This window comes from Egretta garzetta, unplaced genomic scaffold (assembly GCF_000687185.1).
Source record: "Egretta garzetta isolate BGI_Z169 unplaced genomic scaffold, ASM68718v1 scaffold304, whole genome shotgun sequence".
In the NCBI taxonomy this organism is placed as follows: domain Eukaryota; kingdom Metazoa; phylum Chordata; class Aves; order Pelecaniformes; family Ardeidae; genus Egretta; species Egretta garzetta.
Window position 1 is genome coordinate 368,577 of NW_009259421.1, and position 16,048 is coordinate 384,624.

The 16,048-nt window shown below is 40.9% G+C and overlaps 1 protein-coding gene across 1 annotated transcript in view; it reads right to left on the minus strand.

Moving 5' to 3' along the window:
* The window catches only part of NIBAN1 (niban apoptosis regulator 1), a 38,810-nt gene that overhangs the window by 7,747 nt on the left and 15,015 nt on the right, over window positions 1-16,048 (minus strand). Inside the window, exons 5-11 of the mRNA XM_035892477.1 lie at window positions 11,334-11,449; window positions 5,821-5,925; window positions 5,564-5,726; window positions 4,395-4,582; window positions 3,999-4,160; window positions 1,110-1,220; window positions 390-497 (exon numbers count right to left, since the gene is read on the minus strand). Of these exons, the coding sequence (XP_035748370.1) occupies window positions 390-497; window positions 1,110-1,220; window positions 3,999-4,160; window positions 4,395-4,582; window positions 5,564-5,726; window positions 5,821-5,925; window positions 11,334-11,449 (953 nt within the window). The remainder of the gene's footprint in view (window positions 1-389; window positions 498-1,109; window positions 1,221-3,998; window positions 4,161-4,394; window positions 4,583-5,563; window positions 5,727-5,820; window positions 5,926-11,333; window positions 11,450-16,048) is intronic.

Genomic DNA, 16,048 nt, shown 5'->3' on the forward strand with positions numbered 1-16,048 from the left:
AGAGGAAAGTGCCCTCTCCCATGTACTGAATTTCAGCCTGCAGCCAGGCTGCTGAACGCAAGGACAAGCTCTTAACCTACAACCGTAACTGTCAAGAGGAGTCCAGTTCGAGGGGACTTCATATCTCTAGGAAAGAAATTAGATGGGCTGCACAAAGGTCCGCAACCATCTTTGAGGAAGAAAGCTGTATATACAGTTTCCCTGTTTCCTGAAGTCTTCCTACTGCCCCATCAGTCCACAAACTGGCAAATCTCAGAGTCATTTGGCTGAGTAGGCAGCCAATCTTCATGACTCCGTGAGAGAAAACAGCTTCACAGAGTTTAGGATTTACTGCCAAGGTGTTAATCCTTCCTTGCCTTTTATTATTTTTTCTAATCACAGAAACCTACCGGTTTGCATGTTGAAGCCAGTGTCTTTTGCATTGTGGGCAAAGTAATCTGTACCAGTGCTTCTTGAAATATCTTCTTCCGGATAGTGCTGCTGTCATAATCGTATTGCTGTCAAAACAGAAAAAACATAAACAAGCCCAAACGTGTTTGGAGTTATTACTCGCTCATAGGAGGAACTGCTTCTTGTTAATCTGTAACTGGTGACAGGTGAATCCCAAAGGATGCCACATCACGGGCACACTCAGGGGTTTGAATTCTCATGCAGGTTATTCCATCTTTTACAAAGATACTTTAAAATCTAGTTGTCTGGGATCTCTTTCCGTTCATTTTTTTCTACCTGGGTGAGAAAACAGCCCCTGACTGCTCTCTCCAGGTATTTCAGCACTGCCTTTTCCAAGAATAGTGAATTATGGGGGCAGGCTAGTTACAAAATTAATAAAAAAATATTTACCCAGATCCACAGCATCATCTCTGGCTGATTTAATTGCAGTTAGAAGAACTGCACATGTAAGTACTTTTACAAGCATCTGCTCAGGACCAGGTTTTACCCCCCCAAAATGAGCAGGTTTGCTAAGTGCCACCAAATCAGTATTTCCAGCTGGACAGTAAGAGATATCTTAGTTCAAATACTGATATAAATTCACAAAAAATATATTCTCAGCTTCCCAAAAGGCAGAACCCAAGGTCTTCCTGTGCAAATGCTGGCAAAATCACATTTACCTTCAGTACTCTCAGCTTGACTTTTTCAATGGTTGTTGCAACTTTCGCTGAGTCTGCTTGGCGACTTGGAGAAAACAACTGTTCAAATGTATAAACTGCATTTTCCATCAGCTAAAAATAATAATTACAATATCTGTTAAAGACCAGTAACATAAAATTCCTACATACATAAAGAAGCATGATAAATGTAACCATTAACTTAAATTGTATTTTTGAGAAGTTGAAATGGAGAAAGAATAATGGACCTAAAATAGCTAAATATTTCAAGTACTTTAAATGATTGTGGAAGGGGAAGAAAAGTCTTGTTTAGTTTAGATTGCAACATTCAGTTTTGGAACAGGAAACCAAAAAGAAGGTTATCTAATGCAAGAGAGTAAGAAAATGAAACTACCTCAACTTCTATCTTGAGTTTACAGGCAGGTCAATAGTTGGAAGTCTGCTAATGTAACTAAACAAACAGTTACAGAAGTTACTCAGAGTAGATTAATTTATATTGTCCAAAATTTTTTGCTGTATTTCAGTTCTCTGAAGGCTAACATGCACAGAAATGTTGCAATAAATATAGAAAAGTAAGCCTTGGTATCAATATTATGCTATCAGAGCTTTCTTCTATAGATCTAATTTTATGTCACCACCCAAACTGATGGTGACAAAGACAAAAAGTAGAATCATTCATCTGTATATAAAGGCCATAGACAAAACTCATTATCCCTAATAGACTCTCATTGACTCCTACCAGATTCTAATGGTCTTAATTATTTTTTTTAAGTAGCTTTCCTTATAATACAAATAATTATCAGCAAAAATCGCACAGGGTGCAATAATTTCTCACAGAATTATGTTAGGCTGGCACCCGCCATATTTTCAGGTTATCCAGAGATTCATTAAAAATACTAAACCCCCTACTCTGAAAAGATATTTCAGAATGTCTACTTAATGAAGTTTTGCCTTTTTTAGCTAAGTGTTTCCATTCAAATTTTACTATATTCTTACTGGAGGAGTACAGGGACATCCACAGGGAGGCTGTCCATACCACCTTCCTTTGCATCACATGGGATCATCCAAGTCAATATACATAGACAGCCATATACTACAGACGACAACTTGTAGTTTGTAAATGAATATGTACCTACTTATGGATAAGATATGCTTTTAATTCCTCCTTGGCTAGTAATATTCTCATGAGTTCGCAGATAATGAACCATACAGATTGTATTTATAAATGAAAATGGAGAAGACGGAGGTTTACTCTATTTGTGCGTGCATCAGAAGGCTGTACGGTAAAGGCTCATGCACTGCAAGACCTTGGATGCAAGAAAAAGACAGGATCAGCGCAGAGTGAAGTCTGAGGCTAATTAAAAGATGAACGACTCACTTTTTATTTCAATTTTTATTTGAAGCAAATCATAAACTGGCGTAGTTCTGGTGAAGTCACTAAAGCTGCCAGTTGAGCACTGTGCTCCCAAATTTCCTAAAATTGGCCACTAGAGGATGCCAAGCTCCCAAGCCAAGGAATCCTGCTCCAGCCTCCACCCGACTTACAGTTAAGCCAAATGCTTCTTTTACATTAAAACTACACGAGCATAGGCATGTCTGACCTTACTCGTTAATAAAATAAATGTCCATGGACACAAAGTGAAACTACTTACTGTTTTTCTGAGAAAAATACCAGCCTTTTAAAGAGAGAGAAGCAATAACAGCATTTTTAGATACCAGCCTTTTAAAGAGAGACAAGCAGTAGCAGCATTTTTAGAACAACTTGTGCTTTAATTTAACTTATTTATTGTGAATTTTGACTCATGTTCTGTTCAGGAAAAAAAACCACTTGGTTTGCATGGGATACATTTTCTCTCTACTTCTTTGTCTTGACTCATGGTCTTCACTTACTGAAAGACATTTTATTTGGCAGCATTTTGGAATGGTCCCCCCGTCTGAAAGACGCAGACATGAAATCAGAATTTTATTTCTTAATAATTCTTTGCATACTCATCATGGCTGTACTTAGAAGAGCTGGTTTTAGGAAAACCCCATCCCAGCACTGTGCTAGAGGCTCGCTTTCCATATTCATAACTCCCACGCCACAGAACTGGACCAGCTGTGTTTCACACAATTGCCAACTAGATTATTTAGTTCCTCAACTACACATTGAAATCACAGGATTCAACACAGAGCTGCAAGGCCAAATCTACCTTGTGATCTGGCAATCGGAAGAATCCTGCTGGCCAGCTCCTAATAGATTTCTGGCCAGGCATCCAGAAGAAATAAAAGCAAAGCAAAATTATAGCCTATACCAATACACACTAGAGGGGAAAAAGAGGTGGAGGTCCTTTTTAATCTGAAATTATGTAGTCACTTCAACCAATCCCATGAGAAGTGAAGTTGGTTAAAGCACCTGCATGCAGCTACATTCTGAGACATCACCTGTGTCCAAGTAATTGCCGGTTTCTAACATTAATTGCCTTACTTTATATTAATGAGAAAATAAACTACCAAGGAGGAGACATTCCATTTTGGTAAAATATATTTAAGATCCTTCCTGAATAATCAACCCTTGGGAATGGAAACCAGGTAGATTTTAGCCATCCTGTTGGTACAAGCACAGCTTTCTCAGGTTCTGAGACATGGAGAATTCAGAATGTCAGGGTTCAGGGGAAGAGACAATCTATCCAAAATTGTTGTGCCTTACAGAAAGACTCACATGCATGCAACCTCACAAACATAAATGTGAAACAGCTTCTAGCTGTGATTTTCTTTGGTTTTGTTACCTGTACTTTGATTGAGATATATTCTGGGCCTCTTGTGCAGCCTTTTATCAAGATTACTTTGAAGCAGATTAGAAGGACAAACCTAACCTGTTCTCCCAGGAAGAAAAACTGGATCTTACAGTACCTCTTGCATTAAGTTCTGCGTCCTCTGAATCACAAAATCAATGTGATAGACCTTGAAGCGATTCTTGAGGTCTTGAAGAAGCTCCTGAAGGAGGTTCACTTTCAGATAGCAGGGCTCCATTTTCACAGAGTTGAATGGTAGGTTCATAAGCTGATCCACATTCTACATTCCAGTGGAGGAAGAACAGGTTTTGAGAGAAAGCAACCAGAGGCAAATTTTTAGTAGAGAATGTAACAGTGGCCCTAAAACAAATTCTGGTATCTACACTCTAGTTGCACACATACCACAAGGCTTTCTAAATGGCAAAACCAAGCGCTAACATACTACCACCTGGGAAAGCAGATACTGCTTGTCCTTGTGCTAATGTAAAAGGCTCCAGATATATTTTTGTCTTACCTCCTTTAGCTTGGTGGTATCATTTGTCTTCTGGAAGTCCTGGATGATTTCATTAACTTCTTTATCAAAAAGTGAGCGGACTTCAGTGAATCCGGAACTCACTGGACCCATGAGCTCCTCCAATATGGATGCGAGAAATGGCTGGATATTGTCTGTGCAGCACTTCTGGGCAGGCTCAGAAACAGTGGCTGGAGTGTAAGACAATACAACAGTTTCATTTAGGCTACTAAGAGATACAGTGAAAAAAGTGATCTGAACTGTTCTACTTTACAATTAACTAAATGACTCCAGATTTTTCCCTGGAGTCACACCTCCGCAAAGATGACGGAGGGTGATGAAAGGAGAGTTTATAGTTTTATGAGTGACAATGAAATATTTTTTCCCATGCCCCAGCTAACCAAATGCTAGCAGCTTGGGGGCACTGCGAGAGCAGAGGAAAGGGCAGCAGTCAGTACTGATACACACTGGAAGGTTTGCACAGAATGTGGCCACAGTGACTATCTAAGGAGTTATTTGAACTTGGTACTCTACAGTTCACTGAAAGCATCCTAGTCTGGTATGTGAGAATATCAACAGACCATCCTGAGTTTTATCCAAACAGCTCCTAAATTATCAACTATTTATTTATTTGCTAGCTTAAGCAACATCAACTAATGTTCTGCCTGCTTTTTACACTCATTTTTATATTCATAGCAAAATTATAGTTACTTCACATGAGTTTAAAACCACCCAAGAAGCCCCGTGCATTAAGTATTCTTCAGTAGCCTATGAACTTGTCACATAACAAGAACCTGTTTTCGTGGTGCATTCCTAGACATCAGGTTAAAACACTACACTTTTAATTATGCTCATGCGACCTGTATCTTCATTACCTAAGGCTATCCAAGTGAAAATGAAAGCAGAATGAGCAACTCTAATCAGGATATTCAAAACCTGTCAGCTCTAGCTCTCACTTGAGAAGATCCGGTATTTTCACAGACACAGCGGCTACAGGTAACAGTTCCCATCAAAGGCAGCAGAGGCTCAGCACATTTGTTTGCTGAAAATTAGTCTCCAGTTGGATTTTTCAAAACACATGTGGATTTCAAAGCAATGACATCTGGTAATTTGAGCAACACAATGGGAAACATTAAAAAATTACTGCAAAGCATAGCTGTTCCTCCACTAACCTTTGATTTTTCCAGCTAAGAAGTTCTTGGAGTTCAGAATCTGATCCATGTCTGAGCGAATGGTTCCTTCAAGAGTTTTTGCAAAATCTCTACATTCTTCTTTCAAGGTACTTAATCCTTCTGACACCTGCTGCTGAACTAAGCCGTAAGTTTCCTCTACGATCTAAACCCAGATTAAATTAAGAAGCATAGATCAGAATCAGCACACACAGACAACTGCTATGAGAAACAACTACTCTGCAAATATCCGTACTTACACCAAACCAGGCCCGCTTCCTATCATTCCTCTTTCCTTTCATTTTAGGCAGGATCATCGTCTGAAGGTTAGGCAGGAGTTCCTCCATCACAAGGTTGCTCAGGATCTATATGGTCAGAAGATTAAAATGACATGTACACACACTGTTCTTCATCTGAAAACTGAGCACTCGCATCACAGAATGATGTGCAAACACAGGCGGCCTCAAATATACAATGGCTTATCCTATCCCAGGTTGCCAGAAGGACTGCATTTGAAATCTTAGGTATGCCTGAGGGAAGCTCCATGCATTTAATCTGAGCATTTTTCGCTGAAAGACTTTGAGAGACCGTGCAACAACTGACAACAGATGAACTAAGATGCTCAACTAAGATGCCCATTAAAACTTACTGTGTGCTATTATGAAACTGTCACGTGAGAAAACCAATGGAGCTAAAATAACTGACATCAACTGAGCAACCGGATCAACGTTTGAAAAGCTGGTTTGCTGACTCCTGCTTCCCCAAACTGACCTTGTTCTAGGACACTCACACCCTCCCAAAGGAGGTATCATCAAGGAGAAATTGTTGTAAAGAGCCATCAGTCAAAGGATGCTTCTGACAGAAAGATAATTGGCCCCCAAAAGAAACAGATGACTGTACCAATGTGTATCTCCAGCACTTTTTCGGATGAGCACAAACTTCACAATTCAAACAAGAAAAGGAGATCCCAAAAAAACCCAGAATATGGGACAGAAATGGAATCCAGAAATGTGGGTAATCTGTGAATCAAATCATTCTACTCTATCTGATTTTTCTTCAGTATGTAACATAATGCAAAAGATTCATTAGCTCCAGCCTAATCCTGAGGCAAAACGGATGAAATATATAGCTGTTGGAGTTTGTGAAAAACTTTACAAGCTATTACTTTTGTCAGTAAAAGACAACTATACTGGTCCAAAACCAGTACAACTTTCACATTGGAGAATTCATATACATTAAAGTCTCTTCCCAGCACCTCCAGATTCTTGAACAAAAATATATGAAATATATAACCTAAGAATATATTCTGTGACAAAGGTGCACCACAGCAGAAAGGCAGGGGAAAGAAAAGTGTCAAAGGGACTTCTACACAACAAGTGTTTGTGCCGGAATGTAGGAAAACTGAGGAAAAGATATAATTACCCCATTTTTTAAATTATTTCTGAAAGTATATTGTTGGTCTATCATTGCTGTATTTTTCCAAATTGACACTGAGTACTTTTCTCCCTCAAGAACGTTTTCACTCTGAAACAGGGTCCAGTGGTTGTAGAGGAGATGCATCACTCTCTCTGATCCCAGTATCTAACTGGCAAGTCAGTCTCGCAGATGGTTCCGATTAGAAAGAGAAAACATCAGACTGGGAATACAGATAATGCCAATCTGGGGGACTGGTCAATATGCTGGCAGGCAAGGCTGCTATTCAGAGGGACCTGGAAAGGCTAAAGAAATGGTTGGACAAAAACCTCATGAAGTTCAGCAAAAGAAAATCCATAGTTCAACATCTGGGATGGAACAATCCTGTGCACCAGTATAGGCTGGCGACAACTGGCTGGAAAGAAGTTTTGTAGTAAAGGACTTGGGCATCCTGGTGGACAAGAAATTCGACACTGGTCTTCAGGATGCCCTCCCAGCAAAGGGCAACAGCAGGTTGGAAGAGGAGAATGTTCCTCTCTGTTCAGCACTTGTCAGACTGCATCTGGAATGGGTTGGTTTTGGGCTCTCCAGTACAAGACAGATACTGACACACTGGAGTGAGTCCAGCAGAGGCCGCCAAGATGGTCAGGGGACGGAGCACATGACATGTCAGGAGAGGTGGAGGGAACTGGGTTTGGTCAGCCTTAAGAAGATAAGGCTCAGGGGAGCCCTTATCGCTGTCTCCAACTACATAACGGAGGATGTTGGGCAGACAGAGCCAGGCTTTTCTTGGAAATGCACAGGGAAAGGAAGAAGGTGATGGCTACAAGTAGCAACAAGGGAAATAGTAATCAGGTATTAAGAAATATGTTTCAACATGAGGGCAGTCACAAGAACAAGTCATGCAATCTCACACGTTGGAAATCTTTAGAACTCAGCTGCAGCCCCCTAAAGTTGGCTGTGCTTCTAATGGGAGATTGGGCCAGACAACCTCCAGAGATCCCCTTTTAACTACATTATTCTCTGCTTCTGTGGATCTCTTGATAGTGTCACCCGACTTTGTACAGAAGAAGCATCAAAGTCTGGTTTCTTCAATACAGAAAGAACAAAACAGTGTGAGACAGATTCCTGGTTTCCTTCACTGGCACCCATTTCAGAAGCTTTCTTCAGAATCACCCACTCTGTCAGGCTTTGCACCTCCTCTTCCTGGATTTGAACTACAGCTTCTTTCTTGCCCATCCCACTCAGATGCACCAAACTGGCAATAAATACACAGAGTTACAGGCACACATCTGGTTTTGAGAGTCCAGGCTTTCCTCTTCATCTTCTATTTATGGACACCATACCTCTGGCCTGAGAAAGCTGCAAGACCTCTCTTTCTCCTGCGCTTTCCTCTTGCTGTTGGCCAACAGAGCAAACTGTGCAAGCAGTGGGAGGCAGTTCACCAAGGGACCTGCCCTATTTCTATGCTTTTGTGATCTCAGATCTCAGAACACATTTCCTATAGAGGCACCTATCAGTGCTGGGGATATAGGCTAGATCTTGAATTTCACTACCTAAAGCATCTCAATTTTGAACTAAATACCTCACTCCCATATTTGGTTCAGTCATTAGTCATCATCATGATTCAGAGCGGGGAGGGAGATCTTTTATTTCTGGACATGTTAATTTTCTGTTCATAGATCTTGCTCAGGTATGTTTGTACTGGCTTACAGTTCCAGATGCACACCTGCCAATTTATGCTGACAGAGGCAATACTAATGCACATGTGCTCTTCAGAATGGCACCTAACCCTTTCATCAAGGCTTTTTTTCTGTCCTGACTGTACAGCACATACGTGGTTGTCCACTGTCTCTTGAAAGCTTTGAAGTCCAGTGGATATCCTGCAAATCACGGAGAGACATAGTAACCCTATAAAAAAGTGGACAAAATGCATCTTAAGGTTCTGCACATCTCTCATTTAATCTGGGTGAAGCATTACTAGCTTGCTCAACAGTTTCAGTAAAGTCTCACAGGCAATGTAGTCCTCCTTCTTCTCCAGTGGGGCTTGAACGGAGGTTTTGCTAAGTGATGCATATTCAAACCCAGCTTTTTTCCTTGCTTCAACAACAGCCTAGCACAGTCCTCATTCAAGGATCACTGCCCTGATGCACTCAGCCGCTGGCTGAGCCAATAGAGTGCAAAAACACTGCTCAACTGTGTATTTTCATTGTGGTTGGACTGCCAGTGTTTCATAACATTCAACCTCACGTATTAGGGCTGCTCCAGTGAGTTTTAGACACACAGTTGGTACTAAAGTCAGAGCAACACTGCTTCCACCAGCTGTTACACGTGACAAAAGTCTCTATGAACACAAGAAACACTCCTTTTGCAGGGACGTGCTCCTCCTTTACTGCTACCAAGAGTCCCATGATGCACCAGCAGCACGACAGGGAAATGGCAGGAATTTAGACAGCAAAAGTAAGTAAGAAAGGGCTCTAACTGTGTGCCACATAGTGCAAACCAGAGTTCCTCCTGGGCATAAGACAACCCCTACAGAAGTACAACACACAATACCCTACTTATTAATATACCTATAATGTACCATACCCTATATTGTTGGTTTGTGTACCTTAAGTTCTTATAGACTATGCCACAGCACCACTCAAATTCAGCTATGCTGACTCAAATACCTGTTAAAACTGCAGAGACTCTGTCATTATAAATGAATGTCAGGGAATGTATTTATTGGCATTCTGCAGAGATTTTTACAGCAACAAATTGTAGCTTGCTTGTTCCAAAACATTCACTTAGCTTGGATATTTGCCTAAAATAATTATTATATTTGATCAAAGCAGGCATGAGAACACACTATACTTACAGAATGAATTATTACTAAGAAGATAATAGCATAACTAGTCTGGATGTCTTCTGATTACAGTTCTCTTGAGGTATATGGTTTATGAGTAAGTTGTTGGCAAGCAACAGGAAAAATAAAACGTAAAATGAAACTAGCACTGTAATAGCTTCATAACTTGAGGTGGGGGGGGGAGAAGAGAAAAACCCTCACTCCCCCCACTGGAAGGATAGAACTCCTTATACTGAGGAATTTATTGTTAGATGTTAGCAGGAAACTTCGATCCCTGACATGATGGCACTGGGAAAGACACTGTTTATAGACTCTTCTCCAGTTTCCACATTTTCCAGAATTTCAAAGGTAGACTTCTCCTAAAAGAATAAGCTGGTTTCTTAAAACAAAACCCTGGATTGTGAACTGTCCATAATGCTTTTTTCCATTTTCCCAAAGGGAAGCTATATTTCATCAAGGAAAACACCCAGCAGCTGGTACTAAAATAAATATTTGCTGCTGAGTGCTCAGTGCTTTGGAAAAAATTTATAAATCAGGGCCCAAGTAATGTCTCAATTGCACTAAAAGATATCTGGCGTGATGCCAGAGGGATCGGTGGAGTCACTTCAGCTACCATCAGCGCTCCGAAGCTGCTCACTCAGGTGTCCAAATATGGACCCAGACCCTGAGCTTAGCGTTTCATTTCTTAAGAACTGAAGTGCACAAATTTTTGGTGTTTAAATGTGACTGTTACTATGCAAGACTCTGTTTCAGAAGTCTGGCACAATAAGTAGGTCTACTAGTTTATCCGTCCAGGACTAAAAGCTTTATTCCCAAAGAACGGGGAAAGCAAAATGATGACATTCTTCAAAATTTATGTTTAGCTGCTATTCTGTTCTTCATAAAGCCTAAATGGCATCTGGAAGCATTAGAGGACAAGCAACAGGAAACTGCTGTGCTTAGTAACAAAGGTAATAGCAACAGAAGAAAAAAATATTCCTTACCTGCAAAATAGCTGTCACAAAAGATAGCAAAACAGAACACAGCCCAATGCAGCCCAATAGCAAGTATCTGCTGCCTACAAACCATGGGTTCCAAGTTTGATGTGTATTGCTTTTGGTCTCACAGGTTTACCAAAACTATAAGCAGCAGCAAATGTGGTAGCGAGATGTTAGCAAGTGCCTCATTTTAGACGCAGCGTTTATTCACCAGTTGACCCCGTGACATAAAATTAAAGTAGATGTATGAGCTTTTTGTGGAAATGTGGCTGTTCCTATGTTCCAGCACAACACGACAACTTTAGGTCACAGCACAACTTCTATCACTTTCTAGCAGAAAACTCAAAATGGGATTTATTAAAAAAGAATTATTACCTACATACAGGTAAGAAGTATCTTGAAATCTTGGGTATTTCTACCTACTAGATTTTCTTTTTAAAAATGCCATTTTTCCCAAGAGGCTTTACAACCTTCACTATCCTCAGAGATGCCATATCCAAAGCCAACAAAAAAAATCAGGAAAATATTCTTTTACCTCTTTTTCATTGCCAGTTATCATTTCCCATGTCCCATAGTGGCCCTTCTCCTGCCGGAAGAACTGAATGGCTTCTAAGAACGCCTCAACTTCATATGTGGTCTGCTTGAGAAAATCTAAAGAAAACAAGAAGTAACACAAAGATTTACCTATAAATAACCTTTAAAAAATAACCATCCTTTTTTGATCCATTTTCCTGTTCCATGTACATCTAGTAGTAATATTTTTAAATCATTTACTAAACCTGAATGTCTGAAGACCTTGGGCTTTCATTAAGATTTAGAAGCGCAATGTTAAACTATCACAGTACAACTGTCATAAGCCACCCCATCTAAGTTGATAAGTTAAACCAACACCAGCAAATGTTAATATGGAGCACATGATAAGGTAAGAGTTTTACGGCAGCAAGCCTCATCTGTGGTAGACTTTGACAAAGCAGACATTAACATATGAAAGCTCATCCCTTGCCTTTATACCTGTGAGCAATATCAGATGGTACATGGGAAGACTTCGACAGCACGCACCACGGCCAAGAGTTGTGAGCTTCTGCTTCTTTAATTCAAGATAAGAATTGAGAATTTAAGATAATGACAGTCAGCTGATTGTGGCATGTTGTACGCCCTTGATAAATTGCTAAACCCTGAGTTAATGTTCCTCAATACTTTATTTCCTTTATTTTATTAAGGAATTGATGATCGAGATGATTTTTCATGGACGTACAATAAAACAGGCCCGGACAAAGTAAGCACTGGGCTTACACCAGTTAAGCACAAAACCTTCGGACAAAATCTGCTGCTTTCCCTAAATATTTCAGGAATGTTTAACCACAGCTCTGGAGTATCTGGTTGTTGTCCACAGCTACCGCTGCTAGATGGTAGCTCTTCCCAAGAATAACGTGGTAGCCTGGGGACACTCTTGTACAAATGAGACCACAGCACGGAAAAACCTGAGAAGTGGCTGAGCTAGTTTGCTCTCAGAAACTATGGATAACCAGTCCAGCAACAAAAATGACATCTCAGGCAATTTGTTCTTTCCAAACTGCTGAAGGCTTTCAAGAGAGTTGCAGCCGATGCTTTCCTTCACATGAAAGCACACAAAAACATAGGCTAATTAAGACTGCAGCAGCAGTTACACAGCATAACTAGTTTGTCATGATTTGGGGAGAAACATTCCTCTGCCTCAAAATGTGGAAAAGCTCCCTGGAGCAATCAGGCTGCTTGACAAACCTGAGTAAGAGAAACCACCACTGAAATACTTCAGGAATTCAAGTGCTGTGTCTTTGATATGAAACAGTGCTTCAGGATTATTGTGAGGATTATTATCTTAAGGGAAAAACAAAGCCACAATGGTTTATTGTCCCCTCTTCAAGGTTATCTACTTGCAGCCTTGATCAGCTGAAGTCTTGTTGTGCACATGTTAGGAAGAAAGGAGGGAAGAAGAATGTTAATTCCCTCAAAGGTAAAAATGCTGCTTTAAAAGATACTGGTATGCATAAATAATTGTCATGTGAAGAGTCAGAGAGTAAGTTCTCAAGCCTTGCCTGTCAAGCAAGACACTTCTTTTGACTTGTTCATGAAAATTCTAAAGAGAGAAGCTTTATAGGAGGCTTGCATACATGCCAAGGGCAATGCAGGGATTATACAAATTATGGGAAACAGGAAGGATTAACACTACAGTAACGCCTGAAATTTTTCTTCCATGCACTTTACACAAAAATGAATGCTACAGAAACCTACAATTAATTTCATCAATGCTTCATCCTGGCTACTGCTTGGAAACAGCACTGTGTAGATTTTATCTACATGGCGGGCAATGAGGTTCAGATCTGCTAAGAGCCCAAATGTTAGAATTTGCCCTTTCAGAGTTTCCCCTGGGTGTAATAATTACTTCAGGAAGGTCTGTTATAAATACTGAGGTGCAGTAAACACTCTCTCAGTGCGACTCCATAGATACCATCCCTGGTTTTCAGATATTTAGAGGTCCAGAGAGATCACACAGTTTCTTCAAGCTCACACGATGATCAAACAAGAGAAAACCAGCCAGGTAAAATCCCAACTGTACCTTACACTGCTACCTCTGTGATTTATAGCATTTTTAATAGCAAGTCACAAATCAGGATGCTAAAATTTCAGCAGAAAGGTTGTAAGTCAGGCTGTTCACTGCCAAGAGAACATCCTCTGATGGCAGCTTTAATGAAAGAATGGAGAAAGTGGTGGAGCATTGTATCTGAAAGCTTCTGTCCTCCCAAAATCAAACTCTGAATAATTTGACGAGAAGAGGGCTGGGTTTGGCTGGAGGAAGGGAGAATTGCAGCTCCTGAAGCCCTCCGATCATGACTCACATGTTTTCCTTCTTCACAGCTGTGCTCCCTCCTACCCAAAAGGGACAACAGGCCATCCAAAGGGCTGGATCTTGGACCTGCTGAGATGATGATGCACCAGTGCTGACAACAGTCTCCCCACTAAGATCATTAAGTTTTAAACTCCATGCTCAATGGAGTATTTTCTCTCTGTTCTGACTGTCCTCAACCCTGCAGAGAAGTGGGAAGAAGGTGCTAAAAAATCAAGAGCGATTCATTTGAATAGTTCATGGGAAAAATATCAAGCTGTAAGTACCATAAAATCCCAATCACACATTCTTTCCTATGCCAGTAAACACAGGAGAAAAACACAATTATGGCAGTTTTACTACAAAACCAGCCTGAAGTAAAAAGGAAGCTTTATCCTTCAAGGCTACTACAATTGCTTAATTTAGGCAATTTCATTCTCACTTTCCATAGGAGGAAAAGATTGCATCACCAATAAGGCACTGAACAACTAGATCCATCCAGTGTTGGGCTGTGCAGAAGCTGTTGGCGAGGCATACAAGACAGAGGCACATTCATGGGATGCAGCTCAAGAAAAGGGAATTGTACCCAAGCTGAAAGGAGCTGCGGTGCACATCCTCCAAGATTTCAGCAGGGAAGAGCCAGGGCTTCTGTAAACCTCAGATCTATCGGTTTATGAAAAGGCTAGAGGACTACGGCAGGCTTGGCAGCCAGCTCCATTATGCCATAGCAAAGCAAGGAAAACAATGAATAAGCTGTTGCAGCAGCCCTGCTTGCGTGCAAGAGAGGGGATGGTGCGTGGGAGAAGGAAGCAGACGCTGCAGCTGCACACAGGGCAGGTGGTAAACCCCAGCAGTATCAGGAACAATTGTTCATCAGCAGAAAGGATGACGTGTGCTTCACTCTCCTGAACACCCTCTCAGGGGCTCCCCCTTCAACAAATCTGGCCGGCACCTACCATGAGCAATGCATCTGCCCCCACTGTTTGTAGAAAGTGGAGCATGCTAGGGGACCTTGATGCAGTGGTGGTTGTAGGTCATCTTTATCCAACTCCCATACAAAGCCATAAAGTTTACTGAATGTCCTCCAGCAAAAGGCTGGCTAGGCTTTACAGGTACCCAGACTGATGCTACGTGCTTAATCCAGGCTGGTCTGCACTGGGAAAATTACCCAAGAAGTTTTGCTAGCTGCTAATGAATATAACATCAGCTTATTTGTGGAAAGCAAAACAAAATCCTGTTCATTCCATTTAATTTTAAAATAAGAAAACTCACCTAGAGACGCTATCTTTACATATCCAAGCATGGAGCCTAATTTTAATAATGGATATTACTAACCATAGATTCCTTTTATAAACATAACAGAATAATTGCTATAAAGCCCCTTGTTAAAAGATGGAAGGACACCTGGGAACACCATGAGTTTATAAATCTCCCCAAATCTGCACATCTCTGAGGCACAGCTGAGTTTGTTCAGCACTGCAGAGAGATGTCTGTAGGAACGAGCTTCCTTGCAGGCTGTAAACAGTTTAAATCCCTCTTAAAAAAAAAAAAAATCTCTAACCTTAACTCATCAAAATGATACACAGAGGATCAGGCTACTTGACGCCCACTAAGAGTGCACTTGCACCTGGTGCAGAAGTGTTAACTTACAGGGATCCCTTCCTAATTTCAGCTGTATCTGATGTTTTGGCTGCTTTGGGACTTGCAATCTCCTAACGAGGTGCTCCAGGCTATGAGCTGCGGCTCCTCTGTCACTTGGCAGATGAATGTCTGGTTGTACAGGCGAGTAATGAAATCTTCGGTCCCAAGTTCCTACTGCTCTGCCATCCACTGCAGGACAGCTGCACCTTTGTTTGAAGATGGATGTGTCACTGGCACGTTGTTTAAAAGCCCCTTGGGAAAGGCTATCTGAACAATTTTTCTGGCTCACTAACACGTCTTGTGCGTGTGTAAAGACAGCAGCAGAAATTAATTGCCCTGGTGAATTCAGTCTCATCCATAGCCATAGATCAACCGGTCTTGCATCAGTCAAAACACCAAAGACATCTACGCAAACACTTCTACAAATAGGCCTTGTTACCAAAGAGGATGAGTGCTGCAGACCTCGCTGCCTCTAGCTAAAATTGTGGATTTTCAGCAAATCCAGGTAATATGAAATCCGTATTCTAACATTCCAGTTCAAATTGTGTATCTGTATGGACTGCAGACTGCTGCACTGGGTGTCTTGCTGTGCTTTGTATCAGAAAGCTGAAAAACAGCTGGTGCTTCATCACTTAAATGATGACTTTTCTTAATCACGATCAAAGGAAGACACATCTTTAACATTACATATTCTAACCTGCCACGCTAGCTGTTAAAAAGAATTTCAATATCCAGTTTAAACTGTG